Genomic DNA, 17,884 nt, shown 5'->3' with positions numbered 1-17,884 from the left:
AGAATAAAGGTAACAACATACTGTAAAGGGCCCTAACCAAAACACAACCAGTCACAACACGATGAAACGTTTTACATCCCGGCTCGATTACTGCAATGCCCTTTACTTTGGAGTCAGCCAGTCCTCCATTAAGCGCCTTCAGCTAGTCCAGAAGGCCACTGCCCGCCTCTTGACTGGTACTCGTAAGAGGGAGTACATAACTCCTACTCTGGCATCCCTTCACTGGCTCCCCATTCATTTTTGAGTTATTTTCAAGATCCTTGTTTTCCAAGATCTTTGTTTTCAAATCTCTGAATAATCTCGCGCCACCTTACCTCTCTGAGCTCATCCACCCCGACACACCTGCCCGGCGCCTCAGGTCTGTGGACCAGTCTTTGTTAGAAGTACCAAGGACTAAACTGAGGCTCAGAGGGGATCGAGCCTTTTCTGTTGCTGGTCCCTCTCTCTGGAATGACCTCCCACTGAACATTCGGCAAGCCTCCTCGCTGCCCATCTTCGAAACCCTCCTCAAAACTCACTTGTATTCATTGGCATTCGACTCAGCATGATTTAGTTTTGTTCTTGGTTTTACTGTTTGGTGCTTTCCACCGCCTTTATTACCGATTCGTCTTACTGTTTATTGTGCATGTTAAATTACTCCATGTACAGCACTTTGTATGTAGGGATGGCTGTTTGAAAGTGCTCTATATATACTGTTGACTTGACTTGACGTTTGATCTCTACACTTCTCATAGAACTGAACATAAATAAATATTGTAGGGAGGAAAAAAAAAAAACATAAGTAATTACACAGATACCTGACCGTATTATCACCAGCCAGTATATTTCTTGCAAATTGAAGCAACAGTTCTATAAATTATGATCATGTCACTGGCGTGCTGGAGCCTATCCCAGCTGTCTTCGGGCAGTAGGTGGGGGACACCCTGAACCGGTTGCCAACCAATCGCAGGGCACACATAGACGGACAACCATTCGTGCTCACAATCACAGTGGTTAGTATGTCCGCCTCACAGTGCAGAGGTGCAGGGTTCGGCTCTGGCTCCGGCCCTCCTGTGTGAAGTTTGCATGTTCTTCCTGTGCCTGCGTGGGTTTTCTCCGGGTACTGCGGTTTCCTCCCACATTCCAAAAACAAGCATGGCAGGTTAACAGAGCACTCTAAATTGTCCTTGGGTGTGATTGTGAGAGCCTTGTGACGATAAGCGGATCAGAAAATGGATTGATGGAGGAAGTGGCTTGCAAATACATATTTTTTCCAGATTCCAGAATGAGTTATAGGAAAAAAGAGAAGTGAGCATGAAGAGGACCTTATATTGTAGAGAACTAGTTGATAATTTTTGAATAAAAAAATGTATGACTGAGTCCCTGCCCTGTGTATTTTTGTTGTTTCTGTTCAAAAGTCCTGTTAAGACGCACACATCCAACGTGGTTACTTGATGGGAAAAAGAAAACAGCGTTTTAGGGCAAATTTGTCGATTTAAATGAACACAGTCTTTAAAAAAAAATTACATTGATTCATTCATTCATTCATCTTCCGAGCCGCTTGATCCTCACTAGGGTCGCGGGGGGTGCTGGAGCCTATCCCAGCCGTCTTCGGGCAGTAGGCGGGGGACACCCTGAATCGGTTGCCAGCCAATCGCAGGGCACACAGAAATGAACAACCATTCGCACTCACACTCACACCTAGGGACAATTTAGAGTGTTCAATCAGCCTGCCACGGATGTTTTTGGAATGTGGGAGGAAACCGGAGCACCCGGAGAAAACCCACGCAGGCCCAGGGAGAACATGCAAACTCCACACAGGGAGGCCGGAGCTGGAATCGAACCCGGTACCTCTGCACTGTGAAGCCGACGTGCTAACCACTGGACTACCGGGCCGCCCATTACATTGATCAGTATCGTATTTATTTTAGGTTTACTGCTGAAAGATAAGAGTGAGGTAAATTTGTGACATGGGTTGTTTTGACTTTTTTTGGTCCATTTTATGTCCTTACTGTTGCTTTCACTGAAGCACAATTTGATCAGTGAATCCGTTTTAGCACAATTTGAAGGAAAGTCTCAACACCTCATACTTTACTCACCCATCTGCAACTGTGTGATGATGACCCGAAGCAAAAGGTCCACCTCATCATCCATCCAAACAAAACCTTCTTTCCACCATGATTTTGAAAAATGGCCATTGTCTACTCTTCTTTGCTGATGCTTCTTCTTCTTTTGATGAACAATGCTGGCTCTGTTTCCTTGTGGACATGGCCTTAAAGGAGCATTATCATCCAATTACAGTACATATAGTGTATTTAGCCGACCAATCAAAATGCCAGGATCGAGCAACACCTCGTGTGCTCTGCTCATAAAGGTGTGGCACAGGTTTATGCAGCCATTGGGCTTTATGCAGCCACAGTGGGAAGTAAAGAGTGACACGCCCACACAAAAACACTCACACACACACACACACACACACACACACACACACACGCACACACACACACACACACACACACACACACACACACACAAGAAGTATGTGAGACAATGCAGGCTGCTGACTCATCAGGCCTGGCGGGCCTATTCTGTGTGTAGTATCAGTGTGTATTTGTAGATTCACTACAGAAGACAGGACGTAAAACCATCATCGCTGCATGCTGAAAGCTACGTGGTCGATTTGTAGGCTTGACGGAAAAGTGACCGTGAACATATTTTGTTTGCAACAACCACGATCCTGCATACGGCCTATAAAATGGCTTTGATCCAGTTTACTTGTGAAACTGAGCAGGATGATCGTAACAAATTGGATGACTGGATAAATATTTGCACTGATAATTGATGGGTTAACTTATTTATGACACTTTGTATTCATGGCTTCCTAAGTACAAAGGAGGGACAAGACGATTTGGCCTGAACACTGTCCACTGTTTCCTGTACGGTCCGTATTAGGTGTGTTCTAATCAACACTATATCATGATACATCACGGTGAATAATTGGATACTTTCTACTCACCTGTGTGCAGTATTTGGCAATCCTGACTAGGAACGGCTTATATGAGTTTACGCTTGGTGCACGCAATGAATTGTTCAAGTCTCAAGATGTAATTGTAGTAACTGCTTAAATTTTGTTTAAAATGTGTTGCCTAATTATAACAAAACATACCATAGCTGCACATGTAGCAATTCATTAAATAAGCATTGTCGATACATGTGAAAAATAATATGGACAAAGTTGAGATTTGCATGTTGGCTTGGTCCTCGACAAGCATTCCAATTTCCCATGTGGCCCCTTTGCTAAACGAATTGCCCACGCCTACACTAACCCAGCATGTACCACTAATGGTACCCCTACCACACTTTGAGAATCCCTCCACCCATCCATTTTCTAATCGCTTACCCTCACGAGGGTCAAGGGTGTACTAGAGCCCATCCCAGCTGTCTTCGGGCAGTGGGCGTCAGACACCCTGAACCGGTTGCCAGCCAATCTCAGGGCACACAGAGATCAACAACCATCCGCGCTTACACTCACACCTAGGGACAATTTGGAGTGCACAATCAGCCTGTCATGCACGTTTTTGGAATGTGGGACGAAACTGGAGTACCCGGAGAAAACCCATGCAGGCATGGGGAGAACGTGCAAACTTCACACAGGAAGGCCGCAGGCGGAATTAAACCCTGCACCTCTGCATTATGAGGGTGACTTGCTAACCATTCGACCGCCATGCCACCCACCCACTTTAGGAATCCCCAATTTGAAATGGAGCATTGCCAGCCCTCGTGGAGTTTCTGTACTTCAAAAAACAAAGATTGCACTTGTGGTCCTGAATACAGTACATCAAAAGATTTTCTTGACAAAATGTTTCAGATTTTCAAATGAGTGACTTACAAGTTAGTGCAGCTTCATACAGCCCTACATTCACCCCTAAATATTAAGTGAAAATGCTCAACTTAATAATGGAGTGTGTGGTAAGGCACATTTTGATGCAGTCTCCCATTGTCCCTCTGCAGATGATAATGATATGTTTCATAAATGAACAGAGCAACAGCCTGATTAAATCCCACCAGGCAGTGATTGTGCTGGGCTCATCCAAATACATCAAAATTTTGCAAATAATGCAGCACTCTGACTTGAGTTGTTAACATAGATTGCGTCAGATTACGAATTCTCTTCAATGTACTGGTGCGTCTGCTCTGAAGAAAACAGAGTAATTCCTCATTGATACCCGCAGAAGAAAATCAGGTGTTGCAGCAATTGAAGATAAAAACAGCAAGCAGCAAATTAATAATGAAAAACAAATACCAAAAAAGTTATGAAAAATAGCACCTCCCAATCAATTCAATCCATGCCACCTGTGCTCATCAACATTGTGGGTAACTGCAAGTCAGTCCCACATTACTTTGTGCGAGAGGTGGTATGAACACTTGACAAGTCACCAGTCAATCACAAGACAAACAATCAAAGGCTCTCACATTGACACAATTTAGCGTTTTAACCTAAGGAGACTGTTTTGGGGATGGAGGAAGAAACCAGAGTACTCAGAGAAAACTCGATCACGAGAGGAGAGGCGAAGAAAAGTAAACGCTTCACAAAGATCTTTCAAGGGAGAGTCAACCTCAGGATCTCATAACTGAGTTATTTCAGAAATGTTGGCAGGGAAGGAAAGGTCATCAAGCACATGTGTATTGGTGCATACAAGATTGAGTATCCCATTTAAGCAGCCGTTAACTTGATTCTGGCACTTTCCTGTTTGTCATGTCTATGCATCTTCTCATCAAAATCACTCGCTGCATTTGTTCCTTGCTGTCTGGATTTGAATAAAAGCTTTTCCGCTGCTCTATTTGTCTTCAAAACTCCTCTCTTCTCTTCTTCCCAGATCTGATCCAGGCCTCCCAGGACACCAGCGTGAACGTCCCTCAGATGGCCGATACACTGATCGAGAGGGCGGGCAACGCCAGTTGGGTGGTGGTTTTCAAGGCCCTGATTACTACACACCACCTCATGGTGCACGGCAATGAGGTGACGATACACACATGCACCGTCCAGGCTCAGAAAAAAACGGCCTCATTTAGTAAGATCCTAAATAGGAGAGGCTAAATTGCTTGGCCATGCATTCTAACAGATTTTATGCACTGTTGACAGCAGATGTTATAAAAAAAAAGAAAAAACACTTTTCTCCACCACTGCTTTTTTAAAAGAGATTTTTCTACTTTCTGTTGCTTTTACCATGAAGCATTTGGGTGAAAGCCGCAAACAAATAAATGGATCGATCAAATAATTTGGAGGGGAAAGCAGAAACTGCATAAAAGCTATCTTTTAAGTAACCCAGCCCAAGTAAACAACCTATGCTTATTGCATTTAAAACTTGGGCAGAACACCCAGAAAATTACTCTGGGAGACGTGAGAAGCAAATGTTACTGTGCCCTGAAATGACCCAGACATCTGCAATTGGAGAGTTAAAGGAGATTTGTCATGCGATATTGCATGACTCCTTTCTTAGATCATTCAGACGCTCCAAAATTGGAGGCAATATGTCACCATATTTGTTTCTGGCATTTCAATAATGTTTAAACAAAAAGAAAATATCTGCCCAGCCCATCGCCTTTCATTTTGCCTGAAACTCAGCATCATGCACACGGCAATGCTGTTTGCACCAGCCTTTTAGACCGCCAGACTGAAAGATGCTAAATCAGTCTCCAACACATAAGCACATCACTCTATCTGACATATATGCACAAAATTAACTGTGTGGCAGTTTTGTACATCCGAGGATCATTTTTGTTCTTAAAAAACGTTTTGCATGCTGGTTTTCCCTTGCCTTTCAGATGTCAATTCCAAGATGCAAAATCAGCAAGTGTAATACTGTACATAACACCAGATTGCTTCAACAATGAGTGCAATCTGGTTGAGTCTGATTAGTTGATCTGCTTCTACATTTGTTTGTATGTGCAATCAAGTTTGCACCAGTTTTTGCATGCGCAAACCTATTGTCCATCATGCCCATAATCTTATTAATGTTTCGTTTTTTGTTTTACATTTGGTTTGTTTATTAAACATAAAACATATACAGTAATAATTTGACAGAAAGTAAGGTAAGTAAAATAGTCAAAAGGAAAGAAAAATCAGTCATCATTCAACACAATTATTATGTTCAAGGCAGTAGGAAAAATCTTTGTGTCCACTAATTCTGGAGAAAGAGGAGAAATAGTGTTTGCCCCCACCCCCCAACAATTTAAAACAAGTGTCTTAAATCAAGATTTGTGTTTTTGTCGAAATACCGAGGATCAAAAATTCCAGGGCACTTGACATCCTGAAACTAGACTGTTTCATGCTAATGAACCAGCCCTCACCCAATCAATTGACGAGTCCGAATTTCATTACAGTGATGACTAGCGACAGTATTTGTTGTGCAATTCACATTGCATTGTCCAAAGATCGAACCATTTTCAACACTTGATACCGGTCAATAAATAGTCAATAGTATCGACTTAAAAATTGTACATAAAGTAAAAATCTGACATATAAAAACAAACACATTTGAAAATAATTATTTGATAACATAAAAACAGTAATTGTGATTTGAGTTTGCAGTATACTAACTGTTATGCACGCTTACTTACAGTCGCTGATGATCTTTTTAGGCAGGAGAAACGATAAAAGTCGGGATGTCCTGATCCGATCACGGTAAATTGGGGCCGATCAGGTGAATTTCACCTCATCTGGGCAGTATGATCAGTTTCCGTCATTTACTGAATTCTGAATTTTTAAAATGACCAAATATCTCCAAAGCTGTCATGAGCTTCTCAATTCAATAAGTTTACGGATGTTTTGAAAGCATGTATGAGGAGTAAATTCTGTTAAAAAAAAATCTATCCGTATTGCAGATTTGCCCCTTGTTGGGATGATTTGTTGACTGCAAAGTTAATTCAGCGTAAGATGTGTTAGGTGTATTTAAGTTAACCACACGTCTTTGTACTTTGTGCTGATGACGCGAGTGTGCTTTTTCAGAAATTTCTGCAGTTCCTTTCATCGAGGAATTCTTTGTTCAACCTTGCCAACTTTCTGGACAAAACAGGCTCCCATGGTAGGTGTTTCTCAGCTTCCTGTTCATTGATCCTCCAATTGCATTTTGAATTCAGTGTTCTACATGAACTTGAATTGACCACACGCTGGACAAATTAATACTTACGCTAACATATTGTCACAATTGAATCTCTCTTATGAAGTGTAGCACACTTGTATGTCTAGCAGTATGTCAAGTATAGAACACAAGCCTCCTAGTTAAAAATGTTTTGTTTTATTTTGTTTTATTTATTTCATTTTTTTGTGCTGTTTTAAGTTACAATACTGACACCCTCCCAGTATTATTGGGCATACATCAATGTGTGTGTGTGTGTGTGTGTCTTCCTCAGGCTATGACATGTCCACCTTTATCAGACGCTACAGCCGTTATCTCAATGAGAAGTCCTTCGCCTACAGACAGATGTCTTTCGATTTTGTCCGAGTCAAGAAAGGGTAGTGTTTCTAATTTCTGTCATTTTCTTGCTTCTTCTTCTTTTTATTTAATGATGAGTAGCAATGACACCCAACTCCCGATTCCGTGCTGCTCTTCGGCCTCAACATTATTTAATACTGTTCAACCTCACAGAAGGAATTGGTTGAGAGTTTTGATACATTGGTCAATACTCTGAATTGGTCAATGCATTGGGACAACCTACACTGAACTCTAGACGCCCAGCGTCCGCGCGGTCGACGCTCAGCGTCCACACAGTTTAAAGCACAGTGAAGCTGTGGGAATGAGTGAGAAGAGAGTCACGTCATAACCAGTAATAAGAAGCAGATTCTGAACAAAAGTTGTAGCGTTGTAGCGTTGTAGCGCATATTTAGTCAATGACATGTCCACACAATTGTATGTACACACATATATTTGATCACTTACTTTTTGACATTTTAGGGGAAGCTGAGCGTCCCTTGCGGTCTTAGAGCAATCACCTCTGGTAGAGGCCTACTGTGATCAATGCTTCAAAGGACTTTTAATGAAAATATTATTCTATGAGAATTGTTTTCACTCCAGTGATGGTGTAGTGTATGGTTGGGGCTCTGTGTTGACCAAATTATTATCATTCCCACAAATTGCTTTGACTAATTTGCCGATGATTTGGTGGCTGAGCACCCCCCAAGTTCAGATCCTCGTTGTTTAAAAAAGTTCCAAATTATTGTAACATAGAATCTATTATTTTCCTTTTCCCCTCACAGAGCTGAAGGAGCAATGAGAACCATGACAGTAGAGAAGCTGCTGAAAGGAATGCCTATCTTGCAGGGTCAGATTGATGCATTGCTCGATTTTGATGTAAGTCACGTGTACTTGAAGGAAAGGGAACACTTGCCAGGCATCAGCACCTTATTTGTATTGATCTTCTTCACCCGTCACATCATCTAATGCATAATGACTTAATTTCATCAATGGTAACTCTGTCCAAAGGTCCACCAACCAGAATTAAACAACGGGGTGATAAACGCCTGCTTTCTTCTCCTGTTCAAAGACCTGATCAAGTTATATGCTTGCTACAATGACGGCATCATCAATCTACTAGGTACAGTATTTCTGTTCACCTTTATTTTCCTTGTCAGCAAATGTCGCTTAACTATCCCATTAAGTATCATCTATGGGTGAGGACCGGTGATTGAGTACCCGTAGTGAATTTCCTCCTTGTTTCTGGTTAATCCTTGGCCAGGATCTCCAACCTACAGTAGAAGCCAGAATCTATCCTGACAGAAGGTTTACCATTTTTGTGTTTTATAAACACAAGTTCATTGTTGACAAATAAGAGAAAACCACCACCAAATATCTACAGTCCATGTATAGTATTCTGGCCGCCCAATGGTCCAGTGGTTAGCACTTAGACTTCACAGTGCAGAGGTACCGCGTTCAATTCCAGCTCCGTCCTCCCTGTGTGGAGTTTTCCTCTTGTCCCCGGGCCTGCATGGGTTTTCTCCGGGTACTCCGGTTCCCTCCCACATTCCAAAAACATGCATGTCAGGCCGATTGAACACTCCAAACTCTCCCTAGGTGTGAGTGTTAACGTGGATGGTTGTTCGTCTCTGTGTGCCCTGCGATTGGCTGGCAACCGGTTCAGGGTGTCCCTCGCTTACTGCCCGAAGACATCTACGATAGGCCCCACCCCCTCCTCCTCACAACCCTTGTGAGGATAAGAGGATCAGAAAATGGATGGATGGACGTATAGTATTCTCATGCCATCACAACTGTGTCTTTTAGAGAAATTTTTCCAGATGAAGAGAAGCCAGTGTAAAGATGGACTTGAGATCTACAAGAGATTTCTGACTCGCATGACTCGGGTATCTGAATTCTTCAAAATTGCAGAGGTAACATTCAGATCTGCACATTAAACTGACTTGTTGAGCAGTCATTTCTGTCGTACATGCTGTCAGGTTAAATGTTGTGTTTTGTGTTTTTTTTTCCAGCAAGTGGGAATAGACAAAAATGACATACCCGAACTCACTCAAGTAAGTTTGTCACAGTTTGTCTCCCCATATGTTTTTCAAAGATGCACACCAAGGCAGTGTGCACAATTGCTTGAACCCTTTCAGGGATGTTATCAGGTTACAGGGTGCATGAAAGGGTTAAAAACGAGTCACACCTTCTTCGGCTATACATCTAAAGTGGAGTTTTCAAACGATGAAGTCGGTGTTGAAAGGGTTCTTTGGATGACGGCGTGCATGATATTCTTCGAGCCATTTTCTATTCTCACATTGTGTTGTCACTCAAGGAAACATAACGTGCAAACTGTAGACGCTTAAACTATCCGGGATCACTTGCAGTCGTATGTGGCTTTGGTGAGTGTTATCATGGAGATGCAGTTCTCTCTCAGTTTCATGGCTCCTGCATGCATCGCTACTAGATTCTATGTTTTCCCTCAAAGTACACATTATATTATTAGTGGTACTCCAATGAACTTTCCTTTTTCAGTCATTTTCGTGTTAATGGTAATGAAATTTTTGGATATTGGAACATGGATAGGATTTGTATTTCCTTATCCTATCCTCCATATGCATCGTGACCGTTTGAAACATTCAGTCAGGTTTTTCAGTGTGATGGAGGCAACTGGGCTGATTGTAGCTGTTGGCGGGGGATGGGGGGGTACTTCACACGACAGGAATTGAAATTCATTCACCTGTTTTTGGACAACCGTGAAAAATGAGGAATGACCAACCGTTACATACGGGATAACATGCAGAAAGCCAAATCGCGGCCGACTAATCACCAAGCGGAGACAGATGAGTTTCACGCAGAGTTTGAGAAGGAGCCGATTTGGATGACACGGGAATGAAGTCGGGCTGCGCCAACTGAAAATGAACAGGACAGGAGAATCTAATCATGCTGATGAAGAATCAAAACAGATTGGAGGGGGTAATATCCTATTCACAGAAAACATACGTCCCAAATCATGTGATGATCAAAGAGCAGTTCAAAATACGAAATGAAATACAAAAGCACAACGTGAAGAATAACAGCACTGACAAGCGCAATATGGCATTGAAACCTGATTTTCCTTTCTGCCGCTTCATGAAAATCTGGTTCATGTTTTTCAAGCAATTAGTAATGCTTAACAATGTACAATGATGTGCAGCACATACACCGTACACACTATACACAAATGACATCATTTCCAAATAACGTAACTCGAGCTGAATTGTTGTATTCTGTCTCTGTGCCACTTTGTTTTACCCCCGCAGGCTCCAGAAAGTCTTTTAGAATCCCTTGAGACCCACCTCAACACATTGGAAGGGAAGAAGCCGTAAGTTTGTGTTTCTTGGATATTATGGTAAAATAAATAAATAGACAATGAGTATAATAACACAGTAGTGATCAATTGTAGCTGACTTGAAGCTGGTTTGCACATCAACACAATGACAGGTTGAAACCACGTCAAAAGAATTTTGATGGCAGCTTTAATTAAACTTTCTATTTCACTACTTGGATCATTTTTGATGGCCAAATATTTAACCTCATGTTCTTGTGATCTTTGCCCAATCCAATACAGGGAGGAAAAGTAAGTATTGTCTGTTACCAGAAGTACTAAATTCATACCATTCCCTATTTTTTTTTTAATTTCACACCCCTCACTGTTGCTTGACTTTACAGTATAAAAGTTATCATATCCATCTGAAGAAGTCATTCCATCGATCTAACAATACTTTACGAAAATAACGTTCAAAATGTGCTTCAATAGGACACATTTTCAAAAAAATGAAATCCATATTTTGTGATTGTTTTTAGTTATACACTACAAAGCTACTTGTAAACTTGTACAATCCAATGACATCCAAGGTGATGTTGGCAAAAGGTAAAACTATTAGTATTCTTGTAAAGGTTAAAATATTACATAGCAACTGCATTGGATTGTGCTGTGTAGCCAACGGCATGTCAGTAAGTGTATAATCGTCATTAAATCGGTGTCACTCACTCCCAGTCTCCACTTTTGCAAAGGAAAACAGGCTGGCTGCACAACTGTCACGTTGTCCAAATTGTCCGTGTAAGAAAATCCTGAGTTGAAGTGGAAATGGGTCCAAAATGCAATGAGTTAGCATTGCAATGTGATGACATCAATTACAGATGATTCCGAAATGAATTGCGTTTGAAATTCTGCCTGTCTAATAATACAGAAAATAATAAATTAGCAATATGTCACTCTGCCTTTTATCTAACTTGCATGCTATTATTGTTTTGACAGGTCGCCCACCAAGGTAAGACATTATTAATATCATTAATTGCTGCGCTTTTCATGTTTAACATGGGGTTCCTTTGCACTTGAAATATTTTTCAAAAATGTCATGAGGATGAAGTATATGACAATGGCTTGTTACATTATAAGGCTGTATTTAATATGCAAGTTTAATTCTGTTTCTTGTATTACATTTATAATTGTTAGCATTCCTTTTTGTCTCTGTGGACAAATCACCTGTTCTACTGCGCAGGGACAATTTTTACAACCCACATGTTTCCATAATGTGCTTCCTTGCCTTAAATCCACTAAACGAGACCCCGGTATGGATACACAGTGAGAAAGAATGAATTTAGAAATATAGTCAAAGTACACATCATCTTCATTCATTACCGGAACATGTTGACTAGCATCCAAAAACGCCACCTAACTTAACCATGTTGTTTACGTTGTGGTCTGTAAACAGGACACAGTGGCGACGAACAGCTCGGCAAATACTGCCCCATCGACTGCACCACCCAAACCTGCACCACCCGGCGGCGCCGGGGGGCCCCCTGCTCGCCCTGGGCCGCCCGTCAAACCTCCACCACCCTCTGTCACACCCACAGCTGTAAATCCCACCACAACCACCACCAGCAGGTAAGTGCCATTGCATTTATTTCAGGTTGAATTTATTCTGCGACGGATTGGATGTGAACTGGTTCTTTCTGTGGTGCAATTTTTACACCACAAAATGTCAAGTGAAAGAGAATGGAATTTTATGCTTTTATTACATTCTATTTGTTTATTTCTTTTTAACATATTCACGTGATCTACCTATCGAGCTACTTGCTGCTCTTTTTTTCTTTCTTTCTGGGTCTAGTGCCCTGGATGATGGCTTCCTGTTGGACTTAGATCCAATGTCCTCGTCTTCAGCTGGTGGGACGGCAGCACCTTCTACTACAATTGGATGGGGAGGTGAGTAAATACTATCAGAAAATTCCTGAGCTTGATTTAAAAATCATAAATAGTGTCCCCACCCAACCCCCAGGCTGTATCACCATTTAAAAAAAAAGAAATGGCAGGAAGAAGTTGAAAAAAAAAGCAAAAGTAAAATGTGGCCCTCGTGGCCACATTTGGAGTTGCGGAGCAACGTAGGTCAGCGGAAATATTCAGAGGCGCACTGGAGAGAAAGTTGCATGTACAACAACAAATTTGAGCCCAGCAGACAAACTTGACCAGACATTTGCATTTCTTGTAACCTGGTGATTGTAGAATTCATCCGTTGAGTCTTGCCTGTGCTCACGTTCCTGGAATTAAAGAACAAAAAAGGAGTCGTCTTGATCTTAATGGAATTGGCAAATCTAGAAAACTGTTGATAAACGCGAAACTAATGTGAACATAATGTGTCTGTGAAGTGACACGCATGTACGCAAAACACAACGTCATGTCCCGCTGTGATTACATAAGTAAATATGGTCCCATGTGTAGGGGCTTATACATGTGTTGGTCACTAACTAAATTTTCGTGATGTTGGCTTTGCATTAATTAACAATTTCCAAAGACTGTCCTTGTTATACTTTCATGTTGTCATCCATCTGTGGTCAACTTTTTGACTGTCTCTTGTTGTTGCAGACCTTTTGGCCGATGGTGAGTAAACCTGTGATGTCATTCCCCAAATATGTTATGAGTCTTAACAATTACAGCACAGATTACCGAGTTCCCTTTATTATAATCTTTGCAAGAAAAAAAAAACCCTTCCTGTTCCCATCTTCTAATTCCTTTTCTTTCCTCCTTTGGGGTTGTGACTGTGTGCCATCCTGTGCATTGTTGGCATTATCCATGTAGCCACTCCCGCTGCCAGTAATATCGCTTCTGAGGCTAACCAAGCAAAGAAAGAGCTTGCTACTGATGTTGCAGCGGCCTCTGCAGTGGCTGCATCTGCAGCCACCGCTGCTACTGCTGCCACCATGCCAGCACCGAGCTCCCTGCCTGTCGCAGCTCCCACCACCGCTTCAGTTAGGGATATCGACTTTTTTGGAGGTTAGTCAGTTGAAAATATAGACAGCCGGGTGGCTCATCTGCACAAGGCTTTTTTAACAATGTAGTCATGTATGATAAGAGTTGTACATCCCTTGTGGGGGAAAAAAGTGAAGACATTGCTTATGTTAATGATGGTTATTAAATATGGAGGACTTTATTTCTACTATCAACTATAAAATGTTTACATTACATTACCGTCTTCAAAATTCCAAGAAAATCACAATGTCCCATCACAGTGTTCAGCTACCACTTGCCTTCTTACATTGTCGTCGTTATCCATGTATGCCTTGGCCACCTGTCGTTCTAGTTAAATATAAGCCAAAAAAAGTCACATATACCCCTACCATTTATCCAATACTTTACATCTCATGGTTTGCTGATTCTGTGCACAAATGTGCTGACATGATGCCCTTATGTCATTCAGCTTGTTGCACAGACCACCAAACATCGACCGTTGAATCATCCATGTGTATATCCCAAAAATGTGAGTCACGACAGGGATTTTATTTGTCCTCCTGTTGGCGAAATGAAGAATGCACAACTATTACTTCAGCAGGCATGGAACATCCATCCATCCAGTTTCTGAGCCACTTCTAAGGGTCGTGCTGGGGCCTATGACTCACACTTTTCAGATATGCTGCTTTGCCCCATTTGCTAGCACCCTTGATGATTTTTTTTTCAACAAATATGGACTTTTATTCTGATTTTTTTTTTTAATCCTTAAAATCAATATGATCATGTCTGATTTCTAAAAACAAACAAACAAAAAAAAAACAGCATCACAAAGAAAACTTATTTGTAGTTAAATTCCAAGTTGGCAGTAGAACAGTCAAAATTATTTGAAACTACCAAAGATATGAGGTCGAGCGTGAAGTCAAACCATTTCAAAACATTCAGAAAGAAATTCAAATAATTGTTAAAGAAGATGGATCGGTCACACCACACTAGCCTTGAGGATTGATACACTAAGTTGAAACAAAATACAAAGAACAACATGTCTTTGTCATCTCAATCTTCTTGAGCTATTATTGGCTCCGTCATGTGATGTTTACAGCCAACACGAAAGCAGGGTTGGGCGGTGTCAGTATTTTGCTGGTCCGTCAATCATCATTCGTTGGAGGCCACGGCACCCATCCGTCATCATCAGTTCGTCATTATACCTAGCCGAACCAAACTGTAATCATTAGTCCTGCATCATTCTTTTAATCGTACTTCTGTCATCTGTAAATTTCCGCTCCACATTGTGGCAAAGGGTAGAGTCCATGATCTGTCAGGCTGAACGAGTCTTCTTCTTCCTCCCCCTCTTCACTTTGTTTATTGACAGATAACATCTCTGGTGCATACTACCACCTACTGTACAAGGATGTGAAAAGCGTTTCCATATATAGTCATTGCAGTCCACTCAGGCAACCCCACTGTATTCACGCGCACAAGCAAACATACGCGAGACAGGCCGGAGTGTTTCTGTCAGTCGTCAACCAAACGGGCGTCTGTCAGCAACGGACTAAGAGGTCCGCCGGTACTTTAAACGACACTTGCGCTTTTAGGTTTCTTGTTATTTGTCAGTACTGACGAAATGCCCGCCTCTTGTGAAAGAAAATAATCTGAGGTGTAGCCTAATCGAAAGTCTCTAACATCACATTCACTCCTGCCAGATCCATTGACCAGTTGTAGTATCATTGTCAAAGACAGAATGAACCTTGCCCATCCCTGAACTTAACATGCCCCTCTTGTCACAAGTACAAGCAACTTGTGACAACTTGCCTCATCTCAATGAATACAACATTATGCAGCCCCTTACATTTCTCCTCCTCTTTTAGATCAGAGGCTGCAATAAATAAACAACAAAAAAAGACTGTTGGGCTGCATACGTCTTGTATTCTTTGCCTTTCCCTAATACTTACCTCTCATTTTTTTGTCCATTCCATCTGTTTCTCCATGTGTTGTTTGGTTTTGTGTTGGTGTGATATCCTAGATGCGTTTGCACCTTCCCCAGGAGATGGTCCTGCCGCCGTGGCTGCGGGTCCGGCGACTGATGCATTTGGTGAATCTGGTGGGTGAAAAAAATAGTGCAAGTACATTAATATATGGATACAGTGTACACAGTACTCTATTATATACATGTACCTGTATATGTTTGTGCAAAAGGTTGTCCAAGTACTGTACTGTCTACTAGCAAACTACCTTGCCTCTTGGTTAATCAGGGCTCCAGATGAACTCTTTTATACTAGCCGCACAGTGGCACTTAACATGCAATTTTAGGGGTGCACACTTCAAATCGACTTGTGTAAATGCTAAGATTTCCTCTCATTTTTATTATCCTTCTGGTAAATGGGCTGAAGTACGGATCAGTAGTTTGTCAGCAACCAAAAGTATTCAAGAATAACAAAAAGAAATAAATCGGCAAATTCAATGGTTACACGTGTGTGTGAGTAGATGAAAAATTGACTTGCCTTGTCTTGTCTTGTCTCAAATATTAGGGGAATAATTCCACCATTTAGCGGCAGTCTGGAGCCCTGATAAGAACATTATTTAAACTGTATGACTGTACATACAAATTGTGTACGTGTGCTAGTACGAGTAGGTTATTCTTTGAATGCACCCGTACTGTAAAAACTTCCCTCTATAGAAAATGATAGAAAACCCCTTTACAGTTGGAGTAGGTCGCAAGCAAGATTTGAATGGCGCTTCACCTCACTTCACGAATTTCCTCCCCCTTCCCCCAGTCACTGACCAAAACCACACCCCTCACTAACATGTGCAAGTGCTATTTTCAAACAAGGCTATTAATTATGGCACGTGATTATGAAAGTAAGTCGTCATAGTGACCATATACATACATTAGCTTGGTAAGTGCTGGAGCACCCAACTATGGCGTTACTGTGGAGCATTCCGACACTCAGTGGTAGTTGACCACACTGTCACAGGGGCCACGAGTCTCCCCACGCTGTAATGAATGATGAAACTGTTATTTGTCGATAGATAGAGAGATCCATCATTCCATGGCTTATCTGAACCACTTTATCCTCACAAGGTTCACGGGGCGTAGTGGAGCCTATCCCAGCTGTCTTCGGACAGAAGGCGGGGTACACATTGAACTTGTCGACAGCCACCCTGAGGTTACACATAACCATTTGCGCTCACACCCACACCTAGGGACAATTTTGAGGTTGCATTAGCCTGCCATGCACGTTTTTGGAATGTGGGCGGAAACCGGAGTACCCGGAGAAAACCCATGCACGCGGGAGGAGAACATGCAAACTCCACACAGGAATCGAACCCTGCACCTCTGCACTGTGAAGCCAACGCACTAAACAGCTGCACACTGGGCGGCGAGAGAGAGAGAGAGAGAGAGGACAAAAAAAATATTTATTTACTGGTATTGATTGATTGATTTATGGATTGTGAGTGGCCCGCTGGTCTAGTGGTTAGCGCGTCGACCTCACAGTCCAGAGGTACCGGGTTTAATTCCAGCTCAGGCCTCCCTGTGTGGAGTTTGCATGTTCTCCCTGGGCCTGCGCGTGTTTTCTCCGGGTACTCCGGTTTCCTCCCACATTCCAAAAGCATGCATGGCAGGCTGATTGAACACGCTAAATTGTCCCTAGGTGTGAGTGTGACTGCGCATGGTTGTTCGTCTCTGTGTGCCCTGCGATTGGCTGGCAACTGGTTCAGGGTGTCCCCTGCCTACTGCCCGAAGACAGTTGGGATAGGCTCCAACACCCCCGCGACCGTTGTGAGGATAAGCGGATTAGAAAATGGATGGATTGAGATATACTGTATATATATATTTTTTTCTCTATATATACATATACACACACACACACACACACACACACACACATATATATATATATATATATATATTGGAGCTGTCAAACGATTAAAATATTTAATCTAATTAAAAATGCAACTGTCATAATTAACTCAAATGAACTAAAAAATTAACCATGATTACTCACACGTTTTTTTATCGTTTCTGAATTCCCTTTTACATTTTTTCTCCTATTTTTCACCCATTTTAATGCTCTCATCAACATGGAATCATGAATCGGTTTTCTATGTGCCAAATGCAAATATTTACTGAAATAACAATTTTGATTTTCAATTTTACATGAACATTTTTCACTTGGAGCAGTTG

The 17,884-nt window shown here is 41.8% G+C and overlaps 1 protein-coding gene across 10 annotated transcripts in view; it reads left to right on the top strand.

The window, feature by feature from the left end:
* snap91a (synaptosome associated protein 91a) overlaps positions 1-17,884 on the top strand; it is a 40,257-nt gene that overhangs the window by 11,870 nt on the left and 10,503 nt on the right. For 6 of the 10 annotated variants that reach the window (XM_052064668.1, XM_052064665.1, XM_052064667.1 and 3 more), the window contains 14 exons: positions 4,857-4,999; positions 6,989-7,064; positions 7,393-7,495; positions 8,237-8,330; positions 8,463-8,574; positions 9,258-9,364; positions 9,464-9,505; positions 10,736-10,797; positions 11,734-11,746; positions 12,191-12,363; positions 12,587-12,681; positions 13,339-13,353; positions 13,552-13,746; positions 15,722-15,799. In XM_052064668.1, the coding sequence (XP_051920628.1) occupies positions 4,857-4,999; positions 6,989-7,064; positions 7,393-7,495; positions 8,237-8,330; positions 8,463-8,574; positions 9,258-9,364; positions 9,464-9,505; positions 10,736-10,797; positions 11,734-11,746; positions 12,191-12,363; positions 12,587-12,681; positions 13,339-13,353; positions 13,552-13,746; positions 15,722-15,799 (1,308 nt within the window). The other 4 variants (XM_052064664.1, XM_052064670.1, XM_052064669.1 and 1 more) reach the window with 4 other exon arrangements.

The sequence above is a fragment of the Hippocampus zosterae genome, chromosome 5 (genome assembly GCF_025434085.1).
Source record: "Hippocampus zosterae strain Florida chromosome 5, ASM2543408v3, whole genome shotgun sequence".
NCBI classification, from domain to species: domain Eukaryota; kingdom Metazoa; phylum Chordata; class Actinopteri; order Syngnathiformes; family Syngnathidae; genus Hippocampus; species Hippocampus zosterae.
This window is presented reverse-complemented; position numbering and strand designations above follow the sequence as displayed.